The following is a 17,483-nucleotide window of genomic DNA, read 5'->3' on the forward strand; positions in this document are numbered from 1 at the left end:
TAACGAGTAACAAAATAAAAGTAAAATATTGATTTAAATCGTAGAGAAGCAGATGTTAGCTTTATATTACCTGACTACAGATTAGCCTAGATTTAGAGGAAATAATAAATCAAATATAGAAACTATATTATGTTCCTTGGGTGAGCCGGTTTTCCTTGTGTGTCGCTGCAGAATGTATCGATGGAACATTACTGAACATTAATTTGGTGTTGATTATTATTGACGTTTCAATATGTATCTGCCTTAATTATATTGGCAACTGAAAATTATGATTTGCAGACAATGACAATAACAATTAGGTATGAAATTATTAAAGAATTTTTAAAATATGCTAAACAATTTTTTCTTCATGTACCTTCATACTAAAATAATAAATATAAACCTTTAAGCTCTTTTTTTATAGAGAACCTAACTAAAAAGTTCATCAACACAATGGTTTAACCTGGGCTTGATCCCTGCAGATGATCAAAGCGTATCATGTTCATGATCCTGAAAATTACTATAACGTGTGATCACTATGCATTATATATAGGTACTTTAATAATATGTATAAGATGTACACGAACACACGTTGTAAAAAAAATGCACTGTTACCGATTTTCTATTTATACGTAGGTACATTATACCTACCTAGAACTTATAAGTACAATTAATGAAACAAAAGCTTTATTTTAAAGGGAACTACAATTTTGTAAGGCACGTAATATAGACGTATTATAAACAGGATATGATCTGAAAGTTGTACACATTAATATGAACAGAATTTCGTTGTACATTCTGTAAGTTCAACTCTATCAGCTATTGTATACATTTCCAAATAATAAACACTACAACATAATACATTACATTTCTAAACGTTTATTTAAATTCGATATATTACCATTGTTATTGCTAAATATATTTCTTCTAAACTTCTCATTCCAAGAAATGATCTTGATGAGTATTTATATAAGTGCGTACTCATTTCCACCTATATGTTGTACACGCTTCAGTGATAAAAAAAAATCGAATGTAGCAAAACGTATTGATTATTACGTATGAAAGTTATACAGCTACTTGAAATAACCATTAGCGATTTAAAATTCAAATACTGTGCTTGATTTTCGATCTATTTGTTTAAGTCGTAAAAAATCTCAAAATCAATTTTAAAAATTTTCTAAAAATTGCCATTATAATGTTTAAATGCAAAAGATAAGAATTTTTAAAACGTTTTATTATTTTTATTAAACAAGACATTTTTGGAGTGCATAATATAACCTCACTGAGTTGCGTCTGGCGGCCTACGGTAATTATATAATGTACTTTAAATGATTAATATTTACCATCAATACATTCAAGAAAACGCAATCAACAGGAATACATACTGATAATAATGGTTTTATTTTCAAATTTACGTTTTATCCGGTAGTGTCCAAAAGCGCAAATCTCATTATTTATTAGATAGACTAAAGGCGCAAAATCGACGTGCGCTTTTATACTTTAACAATGGGATAAAAGCACAAAATTCAGTTTTATTATTTAGTATAGTTAAAAGTTAAAACCCATTATATTTTAATTGATAGCTAACTTTCAGTATTGAGTTACAAAATTGATTTTAAATTAAAAATTATTTAATAGGTTATTAATGACAATATATTACGTATAAACATAGGCATAATAAACTAATTATTTTACTATAGGTATTCATTATTTTGTATTGTATAATACGTTTTTAAAAATAAACTGTTTTTTGTAACTACTTTATTTAATATTTTAATGCTCCCATAAAATACGTAAACACTATGTTTAATTGTTTAGTTATAAAATATTATTGTTTATTCGTGTAAAAAATATTGTCAATAACATATTAATATACTTGGTACTTTCTGCGCTTTGGGTTGCATTTAAGTCATATTTTCCGCTTATGGGTGACAGTCCGTTTAGGGGTGTTTAGTGTTTACCGACAGTTTTATTTGTAAATCGGCTGAATCCTGCTGGTTATATTATATACTAGTATAATAACTTCATACAATGGATAGGTACTTAGTTAGAGTTGGATATTACTACATAATACATGTATTGTCCGAACAAAACATGTACCTTAATATTATTATAGACTAATTCAATGATATATTTATAATATATTATTATGAGCGGTGGATAGTTAAAATTCAATTTATTGTCATTTGTAGAGATATATTTACTTCTTTATTGCGTTTATTGGCATTTTTATCGTCACACCTATCCTGCATTAAACCAATTACTATGTTTCGACAGTGTATAAGTGTACATCAATTATATTATTGTTAGTGTTGGACGACAGCATTAAATTATTTTTATTTTTAAAATTGTTCTCCATCAAAATCGTTTATCATACAAAGTAATTTAATTGATTTTATCTTGCTTTTAAAACAAACATTTTACACGATACCTAATAAGTAATAACCAAAAAGAGATCTATACCTAAGAGAGTACGAATAATACCTATCTTAAGTGAACATTGTACAATAATATAATATTGAACCAGTTGCATGCGCAGTACGATTAAATTATTTCGGCGTATACTGAAACAGTTAATGTCTTACATAATATAACACCTGTTGTTAATTATTATTACTTTTATTACCTGTACAGACGAGTTGCACGCTGAACTGTGTTTTGCCGAAGCACTGTTACTCAAAGCGCTGTTGACATTCATCGAGGATGAGACGTTAGTCAGTTTCATCCGCGCTGGCATTAAAATACGATCTTGCTACAATTCGTACAAGTATGTGTTCATCTCGTAACCCGTATCGTACGACCAAGACGTTTAAGTCTTTCGCCTGGTCATGTGATATAGCTATATCCTAGAAGTTACCTAAATAATACTGAGTAATACTTATATTATTTACCCTCTTAACTCCTACGCGCCAACCGGTTTAGTAATGTCATATTGCACATAATAATATATAAATAATTGTTAGATATTAATGATATTATTAGATTTTTATTAGACAATATTTTAATGTCACAAATAGTTGCGCTTAATAATGGTCATATTTGCTTCAGCAGTTCTTCTGCTGTTAAAATTTGGGGAGACGGTATTTTGGACCATTTGTACTACTTGCAATTATTATCGTCACCAATAAGCGCTTATGTAATTTGAGCCAAAATATAAAAATATAGCATTTATTTTACGCCGGAAATTAAAATTTTTGTAGGTACAGGATGGTGCAAATTACATAATAAATATTTTTTTTGGTTGTTTTGGCTTAAATCACGTTCGATTTGTTATGCTTCTAACTAAAGTTCTATTCATATTTGTGAAATCTTCGGTACTTTGGTAATTTTTTCAAAACGTATGAATAATATATACGTATATTAATTCTATAATTCTATAACGGTTTGTAACAAAAGTAGTAAACCTAAACATTAATTCAAAGTTTAAAAAAAAAATGAATCTAAAATGTTCTCATAAATTTTAGTACTAGCGGACAAAACTTAAAATAAAGAGCACTATAATATGAACCAAGTACTAAAACTTTTAAAATCAATATAATTCAAGTTTTTAATGTTTGGTGTAACTCCATGTACTAAAATAATAAGATTTCTGGTTTTGGACACTTATTATAATAATTTAAAACAGAAGTTCTATTTTCGTGATTTACACAATAATATTCCGGGCTTTGCACAAAACTAGTGAAATTTACCGTCTGATTACAATTGTAGTCCCTGTCTTGAACTAATAAATTAGTACACGTATAAGCCAAAAATTGTTTGTGTGTGTGTGTGTTAGTTCTTAAATTAATAAATATTTAGCAAGCAAAATATTATGATGTCTTTTCATAGAGAATGTAACGTCATACTTACCTCTCGCGCATGGTCCGAAAACGAGAAGTCTTACAAAGAACATTTCGAGAGCGGCGTGCGTCTGGGTATTGGAGCTTTTAATCTGGTAAGTATTACGTACAAGAAACTATAAAGAATATACGTATACAGATAAATATATAATATTAATGATAATATTATGCAGATAGTATTCACCAAATATGCTCACCAAAAATTTTCCCATCAATAATAAATGTATTAAAAATCTGATTTTTAGAATTTGTAAGTATACTTAGAGAGCCAATTTTCAAATACTTAGAATTTGATATAATTTAAGAAGTGTCCTGTAACATACAACTTCTTTTTTTAAAACGAAAAACACCACTTTTCTAGTAAATTGTTAATTTGATGACTTTTTAGAAAATGTTGAATCATCTAAATTGTAATCCGAACTAATAATTATTGAGTTTTGTATCTGTTTTTACTAATGATTATATGTATATGATAATGGGTTGTAAGATATTGGGGCTATAATTATTTAAAGACTTCTGTAGTTATAATATTTAATCTATCAACCTTTTATAATTATTGGTTTTTTTTTATTACTTTATTAATAATATACACAATCTGTAGACAATGGCACAATATGAGTATGAGCTAATTGACAAGGAATTGAAAATTTTGATTGAAGAAGCCACCCACTGATGACACTTTCGTGATAATAATTGATAAAAACTAAAAATATACATAATATTAATAGGTAACTAAAAAATTACATATTCAAATTTTAATTAAGGTATAGATACTAATATTACGGTAAAAACTAGTTTGTATTGTCATTGGACATTCCAAAAAAGGAAATTAAGATATAAATAACTGAAAGAACACGGTTCATAAGTATACCTACCTAAAATTCCCAAAAATCTGAATTGAAATAAATTCATCATTGAAGAAAAAATGGGTATAGAGGAATCATGGTGAATCGCCCTGTAGTAATATATCATTATTTAATAGTCGCCACGATTGTTTCGATCGTTGTGTATGCACTATCGCCTCACTTTTATGCTTTCACACTACACACATACATTATAAATGTATTAAATAAAATGACGTATACGAATTTCAATTTATATTGTGTATTTTTATTTTTCCACGTGTGTGCAGATGATTTCGTTACTGCCGTCGAAAATAATCAAACTACTGGAATTCATCGGATTTTCCGGGAGCAAAGTAATCATTTTTCTAAGAAACGCATACATTATGAATATAAAATGTACCTTGTAATATAATTCGTGGGAACTGGGAGTTCTGCAGTTGAAAGGCACCGCCGATTCACTCTTTTTATACACTAGCACATTCCAGCTAACAGCAGCAGGAAAGCAGAAATAAAATTATTGCGCATGTGTCACTATTTATTTATATTTTGCCTACCATATTTTGTTCCATCAGCTTCCGGTGCAAAAACTGTGCTACACAGATTAATAGATAATAGTGTTTTGGATGACGTTGACGTATATAAACGACGAAAAAAAACTAAATGTATTACGAAAACGTCACTTTTCCGTTTATAGGTGGTGCCTTTCGGTTGGACGCCCACGATAACGTATTATTTTATGATTATAAGTTACAACCACTGATAATAAAGGAATCGGTAGGACATGCTATGCATACTCAAAACAAGACGTATGATGCTCTATAATCAAAACGGCAGCCAAGAGAGGCACATTATCAATCTAACCACTATAATATGGTTACCATGCTGTATAAAATGAACCGCTCCGCCACCGGGTGACCATCCGTTAAACCTACTGTGGTATTTTTTAAGTACTAATACAAAACTTTCAAATAATAGTTTATACTCAATAATAATATATTGTTTAAAATGTACAGTAGCATAGCTAATAATTAATATTTTATAAATTAGAAAGTTTTTTAAGGATACAATTGTTGAACATTTAATTTATTTTAACGATACGTTTTTGTTGTGAAAATTGAACGTCAGTATTAAATATTTCTGGAAATAACTCATTAAAATACATTTTTAATAATATTTAAAAATAAGCTAATAACGTTTGTAAGTAGGTACACACTTTAAATCGTGGCTAATTATTTAAGTATTTAGCAGCCATGCTTTAAATGACTAATGAAATACAGCGAAAATCTGACAACATAGGATACTAACATGATTAAATTATTATAAAATACAATTTCGAAAATTCTAAGAAGTTTTTACACCTTTTTCATGGATAGATCACATACTAGAAACTAGACTAACCAACACGTAAGATATCATAGAGACACAAAACAATACCGATCAAGAATATCAACATTTCGGATTAAAGACTGCTACTTAAGATCACCGGTTGGTTTGGGGCGATAACTTGTATACTGCCAAGTGACGGGATGATAACAAACAAGTATACTGCTTTTATGCTTTTATTGGACAGAACTAGAATAAAAGGAAAAAGTCATTTTGGCCATTTTCTTATTATTATTTATTATACGCTATCTTTTAGAACATATTTTTGTACTTGGTTGTCATTCAATGTCAAAATATTTGATTTTTTGAGTTGTGTTCTAAGCTTAAATTATCTATGAAAAAAAAACTGATTAAACTATTGTAGGCCGTATAGAAATCGGACAATTTTTACCTTTCCTAAAACGTAGTAATTTTGATTTATTCTCTGTAAATCACACGAGATAACAAAATTGTTGACTGGCTGTAGTCACGGCATCGGGGTAATAGTCGGGATAACATAGCGACACCAAAAAATATAGCTGCAAATGTCCTACCCTTTCCTAAATTATCCATAAGTATGATATACCTACCTATACCAAGGTGGTGTCATATTAAATTAGCTGTTATGAATCATTTTATAAACTACCTGTCTCTTTCCCGAATGCAAGTATATTAAAAATAGTTTCTAACCACAGGAACAGGGCCTTGCCGAACTTGAATTGTGTTACCAAGTGCCACATGGACTGAGGCACGTCTTGTGCGTGCTTACCATGCTCACGTACCACCTGGTCGTGGTGTACGTTTTCAGTCAGGAGGAAGGTGACTTGGAGTTTTGTGACGCAGCGCTGCGACAACAGCTGACGGTAAGGTTTTGTTTCCATCGCTAAATTTATTGTATTATTTATTGTACCATAACACACCGCACTGATAACATGCATATTGCATAGTGTGTATATCTACGTATATATATTTTCTTGTAGGGGGGGGGGGAGCAGATTAGTGGGACCTTTGACAAAATAAAAACGGTAATCGGATTAAAGAGCTTTAGGTACACAGCATTAACCATAGAACGCACTCGTATTGTACATATATTATACAGTTGATTCTCCAAGCAAATGAGAATCACTCTTTTTTCCTGTAAATTATAAATTGTATGACTTTTTTTTAGCATGTCGAATGTCGATGTATCTAAATCAAAATTTGAACTAATATTTCTAAGTTATTTAAACATTGTGTACTAGGGAGTAGGATATTATTTGTAAACATATATAATGGTTCAATGGTATAATGGGTTCGGGAGATATTTTTGTAATTAATGTTAATCATTCAACATTTGAAAAATGTGTACAAATTATCCGACTATAATAAATACTATATCCAATATATTTTATACTTGTATACAATTATTTTTAAGGACAATTATTCTTAGTGTAGACGTTCATTTTAATAACTCAGGTCTCAGTCTGTATCAGTATCCACTCCTTCAAGTTTTGATTTAGATACATCAACATTTTCAAAAAAATCATCTGCTTAACAATTTACAGCGAAAAGATAATTGAAAAATTGTTGATTTCAAATAGTCGCCACGCATTTGTCATATTATGTAAAATATAATTTTTTCTATCACCATTCTTTTATTAATGTTTTTATTGTAAAAAGTCCTTAAATATTATAATCCGTAAACCGCAATTATAGGATTTAGATATAAATTTATAACCTACGCGTATTCGGGAATCAGTTGGGAATTATTTGCGGTAGGTAAAAATCTATCATATTATTTCATGAAATAAGTATCTATACGTCATTATATATTTTCATAAATTTACATGATCAGCTGTATCCAAACGGTGCGTGGTTCTTGTACTTCAAAGGGCGCCTGGAGTTTATGCGCGGTGACGTGGACGACGCAATCAAGTGGTACACGGCTTCGGTGGAGTCCCAAGACTCGTGGCCACAATTCCACCACATATGCTACTGGGAACTGTGCTGGGCCAATTGGTTCGTATAATAATATACCCAATATATTATAGAAACATATACTGCTGGGATAATGTGAAATTAAAAAAATGTATGTTGTCAGTTAAAAAAGTAAATACCTGGAAAAATAATAACTGTGACAAATATTTTTGTTTACCTGTTTTTCAAATATATTTTTTTTATTATCTCTTAAAAACTAAAATCGATCTAATAAGTATCACAACTGAATGCTTCTTCTATGAAATGGATAAACGGGAAGCCGGAGTACTGGACACCCTCTCTGAACCCCTCCATCCAGACAACATAAATTACACACTGACATTTATAATTAAGACTAATTTAATCATCATTTGTAACTACTACAATAATATTAATGTACTCTAAGACAATATAATGTAAACCTTGCAAAATTGTTGCAGCCAATGGCCTTAGATGCCAAGGATTTAAATAATAAAAATTACAAAATTAAAAAAAAAAAATTAAAATATACATTTTCAAAAATTTTAATAATTTACAAGATGATGTTTACCCACTGGAAAAAAAATTAACCTATGGGTACAGTAATGTTTTTTCAACATCATTAAATGGTTTGAAATTAAATAACAGCGACTCGATTATATTAATTATATATTATATGTTAAATATTAATACATTGATATACCACGGTACCGGTATACGGATCGCGGTGTGTACATTATACCTAATGCGATACGTTTTAGCGTTGCCTTAAACTGGAAAAGGGCAGAAACGTACGCAGCCAAATTGGCCGAGCAGAGCAAGTGGTCACGCACTACATACAACTACCAGCGCGCGTGCATAATGCTCATGCGAGGATACAACTGTCTGTCCCGCGACGAGCTCAATACGGTCAACCAGCTAATGGCGTAAGTGAACACCTTACACGACATGATAATGTCGTTATTAAATTGGCGCTTAAGTTTTTTGTTGCTTTTTTTTTTTAAATTTCACTGTCAAAGCTTTGTACCGAAAACAATCCAAACAGTACGTATAAACGGTAGCCGGTATGCCCGGTAGCCATAAAGAACATACTATTACTATACCAATTAATAAGTGCCTACCGGAGTACTATTTTAATTTCATTTAATATTCTCGTAATATTCGACTTATTACCTAAATATATTAACATTCGTATTTTATCGTTTTCGATAGCTAAAACACCACCATCAACAATAATAATAATATGAAAAAATATTGGATAGTGGCCATATAATAATATTGACGCTGTACATTAAACATATAACCCCCCAAAAAATGTATATTGTGTACTTCAATGCTGAACAAAATCAATAATTATTACGTGTTTAAAACAAGCCTGTTGTTTTCGACACCGCCGAGAAACCTATGAAAACAAAAGCAAAACGAAAATGCGAAAAATGTGTTTCGGTTCAAAGCCCGAGCACTGAGCCGGTGTCGTTCTATGAGCAAATTATTATAACATGCACAGGTGGGTATTATATTATTTATTATTGCTTGTGTGATCTGCAGCGACGTGCCCAAATACAAACAGAGGATCGCTGGGAAATCGTTACCAATGGAAAAATTTGCCGTGAAGAGATCTCAAAGGTTTACCAATCAGAACAATCGGCTGTTCATGCCCGCCATTGAATTGCTGTACTTGTGGAACTTGTTCAACGTGTTCGGAAAACGCAAGTCATTGTGCGACAATCTGTACAGACTCATTGACAAAAACACAAAGGACCTTGAAAAAAATCCTGGTACAGTTATTAACTGATTTATTATTATCTGTCTATACATAAGTTATGGTTATATGTGTACATCACGTCGTTATTATTATCGCTTATTGTCAGTATTATTGTTGCTATAATTTGCTGTATTGAGTTCAGGTGGAGATCATAGAAAATATTAGAGAGGGGCTCTTACATATCTTAAAAATCTATCATAAATTATAGAGAATTGCTTTCATTATTCGCACCCAAAAAACATATAATAACAGAAACATATCTGTAACAAAAACACTACATACTTGAATAGCAGATTAATACAAATATAAATGTTGGTTTTATCTCTCAGCCCCGTGCACATCATCCACAAAATACGTTTACATTTTTTGTGATTTTGGAGTAATCAAGATTAAAATCACATAAATATTACAATAATTAAAGAGAATAATATTTTTGGAGATTTTTAACATCACTAAGTATTATATTTTATTATTATTATATAACTTTATACATTCAACTATAAAAATTAAAATTAAAAAACTAAATTGTTTTGAGGTAATATTTAGACTAACCGATGTATCAAACTCAAAAAATATTTTCCTCAAAATGTTTTTAAATAGATTATAACTTTTTTTACTTTACGATTACTCAAAAACAAAAATCAACTGAATCCTTTGGTCTGTCTTGTCTATGTTGTGCGAGTGCCAGAGGTCCACAGAAAAAATAAAACAAATAAATATTGAACTGACATTTTTTCCTGTATAATTATTGTGTATACATATAAAACAGTTTCTACTTTCAGACAATATTTGTTTTTTTATTGGAAAGGTTATTATTTTATTAGTAGATTAGCCTCTCCGATTTTCTAAAATGGTTTTTGTGCTAGTTATTTACATCAGTCATTTATGCATGATTTAGTATAAATTTAGTTCTGAAATTAAAATTGGCCGTAAAATATTATTAAATACAACTAATTTTATAAAAAAAAATAAAAAAAATAAAATTATTATTAATCAAACTAATTTTAAAATTCGAAATTCGAACCATCATAAGAATTAATGTGGGTAGAAAAATATTTAGAATATGATAATATAAATATTTGGTAAAAATTTCAATCTCAACGGTTTTTCCTGATTATTCATTGTAAATTTCTGATAAATTTTTACTTTTGACCCTCAAAAATACACTATAAATCCAATTTTCTACCGGAAACTTTTCTCGATGTTATAGATCCGAGCTTTTTTTCTACTGTAAAAAGTGTCTTCAGACATAAACTAAAATAAAAATAGAATATGATCTCCCTGCATAGATTAGATTGCATGATGTTCACCAATGTTCGAAACTGGCAGATCGATTTTTGTTATTTCACTCCGTTATAGTTTGATGTTTGTGATTTTAAGACGTTCAAGATTTTACAAACAAAAGAACGATGATGAGACCTTTGGATGTACGAAGTAATACACTACATATAATTTGTTTGCATTTGGTCGAAACTCTATACATACCTACCCTATCTATTATATATATAAAACTACTACAATTCTAATATTGACGTATTAGTTATTGTTAAACTGAACGAGCGTATAGACATTTCTTAAGAAATTTTGTCAGGGCTAGACAATTAAAGTCATTATAGGTTTTTATTTTTACTTTTTCTAGAGCTTCGAGAGCTTCTAGAGTTTCTGACCATCGCGTGCGTGTAATGTAACCGATTTATGTTCCGCACCAAATCAATACAGACGTATATGGTTACTGTATAAGTCCAAAGTCAATTAGTGGCGGATTTAATCGCACCGGCTAAATCCCGATTCTACGAGGCCGGTTGTATTGATATACCCTATATCGTGTCCTGCAACCGAGCAGCCCTTTCTGACTGTGGAGTGACGTCTTGAGCGATTCACCAGGCTGACGATTCGTTTAGACTAGTCACACTGTGTTTTTTACTTGGGTCACCTACATAATATATGGTTTATTACGTACTACTCGGGAGGCAACATTGAGTAATTGGGTTGCCTGGGTGGGGACGATTCACGAAGCATAAAAATAAAGCAATTAAAAATACATACACAAATTATATGATGATTATAACGTTTTATGATTTATTTTATGACAAATAACATTAAATATAATTTTCAAACCAGTGTGATTTTTGGTTTTGAGTTTTTGTGGGCCACAAAAAAAAAGGTTGTTGAGCCACAAGTTGAGTATGACTGGTTTTGACCATCGGACCGTGTGTCCGTATACATTCAAAAAATGTTCCTCGTAGTTATTACTTATTATAACAAATAAAGTTATACAAAAACAAAACGCTTCAGTAGTCATTCAGTTCAAATGTTTCTATAGTTTTAATAAAAACTATTGATTATGTGTGGTAGAAATCCTATACCTGTCTAACTTTACACAGTACTACTAAATTTCTTGCAGGCTTGTAAAAAATCACTAAAAATTAAGAATAGATTCACGTGATCTTGGTTCGTGTAGTATACTAAATAGTAAATACCTACAAATATTTAATTCAAATATACTAACCAATATATTATTTAGCAAATAATGATGTGTTCTCCCTTGAACCTTTTTATAATAATTTGCCTACACGATTAATTATTAAGTGAGATCAATTAATAACCTGCAATAACTAAAGGGTTAAATTTTTTCAATATTTTAATTTCTAATTAGTTAATTTTTATTCAACTTCTGTTGAAGCAACCCGGCGCCTAAAATTAATTTTTGAATTCTAAAAAATATATTTTCAATACAAAAATGGAAGAATTAGTTTAACTCCATATACTACGTTATCAAGCACCTATTAAATTATAGTTAACTGCAATAAACTGGAACTTCAATCTTAATATTATAGTCTCTCGACCATTTGAATGCATCGAACTAACTCATTTAAAAAAAGTGTTATTTTGGGATTAAATTATTATATTATTATATTTTAGAATTTTTTGAGGAATAAATGTATTACTACAATTTTAGGTCCATTGGCGCAAATCACCCGAAAATATTGGGGGGCTTAAGCACCAAACAAATTTTGGTGGTAACGGACGCGTGAGTGACTATGGCCCTTACACACCCCAAGTACTACACCATATATATAAATATTAATAAAATACAATTAACTATAAATCCAAACTTTTTAAGCGAAACAAATTTATTTTATTCATTAAAAATTTAATTGCAATGTTCGCTTATTTTCAGCATATTTATTTAAAATAATTTCATTATTAAGAACTAGGTATATCTATTTTAATGTGAATAACTTTAAGCAGCTTAAATAAATTTTGATAAACCGTTTTACTGATTACCTGTTATAATTTTTTGAATCCAAATTTTTCAGTAAGTTGAATCTCACAGTTTCTAGCACTATCATTTCAGACTTCTAACACTCCGTGTTTATTGAAAACAAATCCTTTAATGCGGAATCATTATTATTATACTATATAAATGTACTTTTTTGCCGTCGTTGACGTTGTAGGGCAATGTATGAGTAATTCTACAGAATAGGATTAAAATAGTTTTGTCGCGGTCTGTGTAGGTGAGCATATTCGATATCGTTATATGTTCAATGTTCAATGTTTATTAATACAATAATTTTTTATCATAATCACAACATTAATTATATATACAGTTTACATCTTATATATTATATGTCATTGTCATAACTCATAATAGTTTAATTTATCCAGACAAACACTCAACATACCTATTATTATTAATACAAATTATTAAATAAATCTTCTTTAATTTTTTTAATAAATATAATTACTTATGGAAGTATTATGGTAGTAGTACTATAAGTTATAATCACGGAATTCGGGGTGCTAGCATTGAAATTCAGGGTGCTAAGCACCCTTAGCACAAATGCGATTTGCGCCAATGTTTAAGTCACTATCGGAAATATTTCAACAGTTGAAATAAATATCAACTAACGTTGTTATAACTATAAACTAATTACGTAGTTAATTATATGACTGTTATAATTTTATAAATTTTGCTATTTAAAGTACAATATTTTTCAATGAATATTATAATATTTCTTAACACACGTATCCAACCACCGTGACCCAGTCCTGGGACCGTAGTCGACACGGAGTCCACAAATATTATAATAGTTATAATATGTAACATTATGGGATTATATTCACACTTTTTTTATGCGGTTATTTGGTAGTTATAGTGATTTTGACCAGATTTGAGGGTATTTTTGATGGGTGACTCGAAATGCTGAAGAAATGTGAAGACAGCTTGGCGGTTCGTTGCGGCGATAACATCATTAATAAAAAAATTAAAAATTTTGGCTATACATGACATAAGCGTAAAAATACAAAAATGTCATATCATTTGTTGCGAAATATATGGGACATAAGCGCCAATCTAATATTATATACCAGTTATACCCAATAAACGACGTACTCATATATACAAATAATTATTTTTTGCATCAATATCTTATATCAGTGTTTAAAAATATTTAAAATTGTCAATAGTCGATAAAATATAATAAACATAAGAATAAATGAAAGTAAATATAATTTTAATAAATTAGTTGATTTTTTAACCCAATATTTAAAATTTTCAAAGATTAATAAAATATAATATACATTATTTTTATGTATAGATATTATATTATTTTTTAATGACACTAAATATAATTTTAATAAATTGGTTGATTTTTTGAACCAATTTTCTTCGTATTTTCTAATCGACATTCTTCACCATCCTGGTATTTCTTCCATTCTACAATTATTGAGGATTTTGTAAAATTAATTTTCGGACTTATACAAATATTTATTACTTGTTAACACAAAACTGCTCACACACTGTCGTGTGACAATCTATCGTAATCAGATAATCGATTTGTCGACTAAGAGTAGAACTCATCTGAGCCAAATTAAAAAAGGTTTGTTTTTATCGACAGCCTTTGTGTACCTGCGTATCAACACAGGTACATTTTTAAGATAATAATATGATATAAAAAAAAATTAAAGACAGTTATGACATAATATTATAACTAGGGCACAGATTTGTATGCACTAACAATTATCTACATTTTCTATATAGTAAATGAATAAATATTATATTAAAAATCATGAAGTATAAAACAAACATGCAACATTTTTTTTTTTAATAGGTTAGAAATGTAGTAAAAAAAATGTACACAATTAAATCGCTTTTTTGATAATTATTAATTTATTTGGTCTAAAATAATTGGAATAAAATTGAGAGACTTAATTATGTACTTCATAATAAACAAATAATTTTTTTAGTGAAATTGCTTAACGAGCTTATAAACAAGACATTTCATTTCCTGTTCAAAACAATACAAATATGTATTCAAAATTACCAAAAAAAGATAGGTTTGTAGTCAACAAAATGTATCATTAAAATGTTCCACGTGATGAAATATTATTTTACACCTTTATTAGGCTTTGAAAACAGTGTATAATTTAATTACACTTCAACAAATATCAAGTTTTGTCGAAATATGTAAAAAAATATTCAAAATATTGATGGTAAAAATTATAAAATATACAAAAAAAAATACTATCATTAGATTAAAGAAACCATTACAATCCGTACAGGTTATACAGACAAACATTCTAGTATATAAAAAGAAAAACAATTTACGATTGCATAAAAACCCGCGCTCTAGCAAATTACACTTATAACTGTTTACATAGCCACAAAAATGGACTTTTTTAATTTGATACTGATATACTATACCAAAAACAAATTACTTTTGTTGTTTTTTTTTGTAAATATGAGCAATGCACATACCTTGTAATTTCAGAGTATAAGTCACTGCAATATGAATGTATTAACTTTGAAGTCAAAGATAAATCAATGCACATAACAAAAAACGGTTTTGAGCAAAGATGGTCGTCGGCCTATACTACTAGGTACAACAAATTTGAAACTTTGACGAATTTTATCGACATTTTAAATAAAAAACTAATGTGGCAATACACTAAATTTATAAATTTATATTTTGCTTTATTATTTTATGTGTAGGCTTTAAGAAAACTATAATATTACGTGTGTACTGTTTCTTAAACAATATATAGATAATATTAATTACACTATATAGTAATAATAATATTATTATTTTATTATTTTATTTCAAAAATATATTTTTTTATATAATAATTACTTACAGTTTATATTCTGGAAAATGAGTGCTAAAGCTTAAAGCTTAAGCTGAAGATTAAAAACAATTATGGGACAAGTAATAAATGTACGCATAAATTGTACTAAAAATGTGGAGTGCTAATTTAGAAATTATAGACGTAGTAATGAACACAAAGAGCTTCCTCCATGGCTCCATCAACGGTTTCGATAACGTAATAAAATTACAATTTTGAATGCAAGAGTTATAAAACGTCAAAATAATATAGTCTATAGAGAATTCAGAATAGAGATAACTGCAGTTCTTTAAAACATTTTGTCATTTTGAGCATCTTTAAGTTCCAAATTATACAACTTCACAGTCTGTATTTTGGTGTGTGTAGATTTCTAAATTTCTTTTTTTCTGTTGGCTTGTTCCTTTCTGGATATAATACAAGCAGCGTAATACTAGAAAATATAAATATTATGATTATATATTATCCGTTCTGATGTTTTACTATAGAGGCGTATAAACCTGAGTACGTATTTACACAACGTAACTTAATGCACACTAAACAATATAATAGTATGCTACAATTCGTTTTTATATTAGGTCAGCAGAAAATGTATTCTTGTATTAGGTAACCTAGAATTATTTCAATGTATGATCAACTTAAATTTGTTAGTATTGTAATATATTATATGCATAGTGTATGATTTATGTCACTCAAGATGATATATAAAATGACGTTTGTGGTAAAACCAATTATTATTCTACTATAGATTTATAAAATGTGCACAACAAGGATTATGAGGATATACAGATATTTAAATATTATAATTGAAAATATGTAAAACAGCTAAAAGATTCTTGGAAAATCAATAGCTATAATAAGCAGCTGAGATCGTATTTATTTCCAAAAATTGTAAAAGCGTAGCCAGAGTGTCTACGTCCAACGTGTCTGCCTTTAAAATCACTTCGACGACTAATTAAAATTAATTAACAAATTTCATCTTAAATACAAAGATATTATAAAAGTTCCGATATTTAATTCTCATTTTGTATTGTTGCTCATTAATTTATCAACTATCTTGGAACTACTGGTATAGTTACACAAAAATCACTCATCTAAAGTACTATCTGTATCAAACGCATAATCGATAAAAGGAACAACTCAAACTTTATGCAGTTATCGTTACTTTACTTCGTAGTTTTACTGTACTGTTCTAAAAGTGCAAAATCAAATGCTTATTTTTAATGTCCTGTTTAAAATCATTTTCATCATATGTTAAATGTAATATTTATTTTGTGAAATGTAATTTGTCACTTAAAAGTTAAAAGTTACAAAGTTTTTCCCCGAACTTACCGTCTAAACTTAGTTAACAAGTTCGCCCAAGTTTCTATATTTTCATTTTTCATTGAAACGTATATTCAAGTCAAATAATATGTTAGTAAGTGCTTAGGTAAAAGTATGCCCTTACGGCTCACACTTAATTTTCAATTCGAATATTTCACTTCGTAATCATACAGATGATTCAGCCAAATCTTGCTGTAAAAGCACGTTAACGACAGGTATCGTAAGTATCGTGAAGTCGTAACATTTAAGTAGAATAACAACAATTAATGGTAAAATACTAAGATGCCTTATATATTTTTCTTATGAGGAATC

The 17,483-nt window shown here is 29.0% G+C and overlaps 1 protein-coding gene across 2 annotated transcripts in view; it reads left to right on the forward strand.

Moving 5' to 3' along the window:
* Positions 1 to 17,483, forward strand: part of LOC111035784 (tetratricopeptide repeat protein 39B-like) — a 54,692-nt gene that overhangs the window by 30,836 nt on the left and 6,373 nt on the right. For both annotated transcript variants that reach the window (XM_022317559.1, XM_022317558.1), the window contains exons 6-12: positions 2,614 to 2,746; positions 3,808 to 3,913; positions 4,951 to 5,016; positions 6,721 to 6,888; positions 7,860 to 8,023; positions 8,722 to 8,886; positions 9,509 to 9,738. In XM_022317559.1, coding sequence (XP_022173251.1) covers positions 2,614 to 2,746; positions 3,808 to 3,913; positions 4,951 to 5,016; positions 6,721 to 6,888; positions 7,860 to 8,023; positions 8,722 to 8,886; positions 9,509 to 9,738 — 1,032 coding nt within the window. The remainder of the gene's footprint in view (positions 1 to 2,613; positions 2,747 to 3,807; positions 3,914 to 4,950; positions 5,017 to 6,720; positions 6,889 to 7,859; positions 8,024 to 8,721; positions 8,887 to 9,508; positions 9,739 to 17,483) is intronic.

The sequence above is a fragment of the Myzus persicae genome, unplaced genomic scaffold, assembly GCF_001856785.1.
Source record: "Myzus persicae strain clone G006 unplaced genomic scaffold, MPER_G0061.0, whole genome shotgun sequence".
NCBI lineage: Eukaryota > Metazoa > Arthropoda > Insecta > Hemiptera > Aphididae > Myzus > Myzus persicae.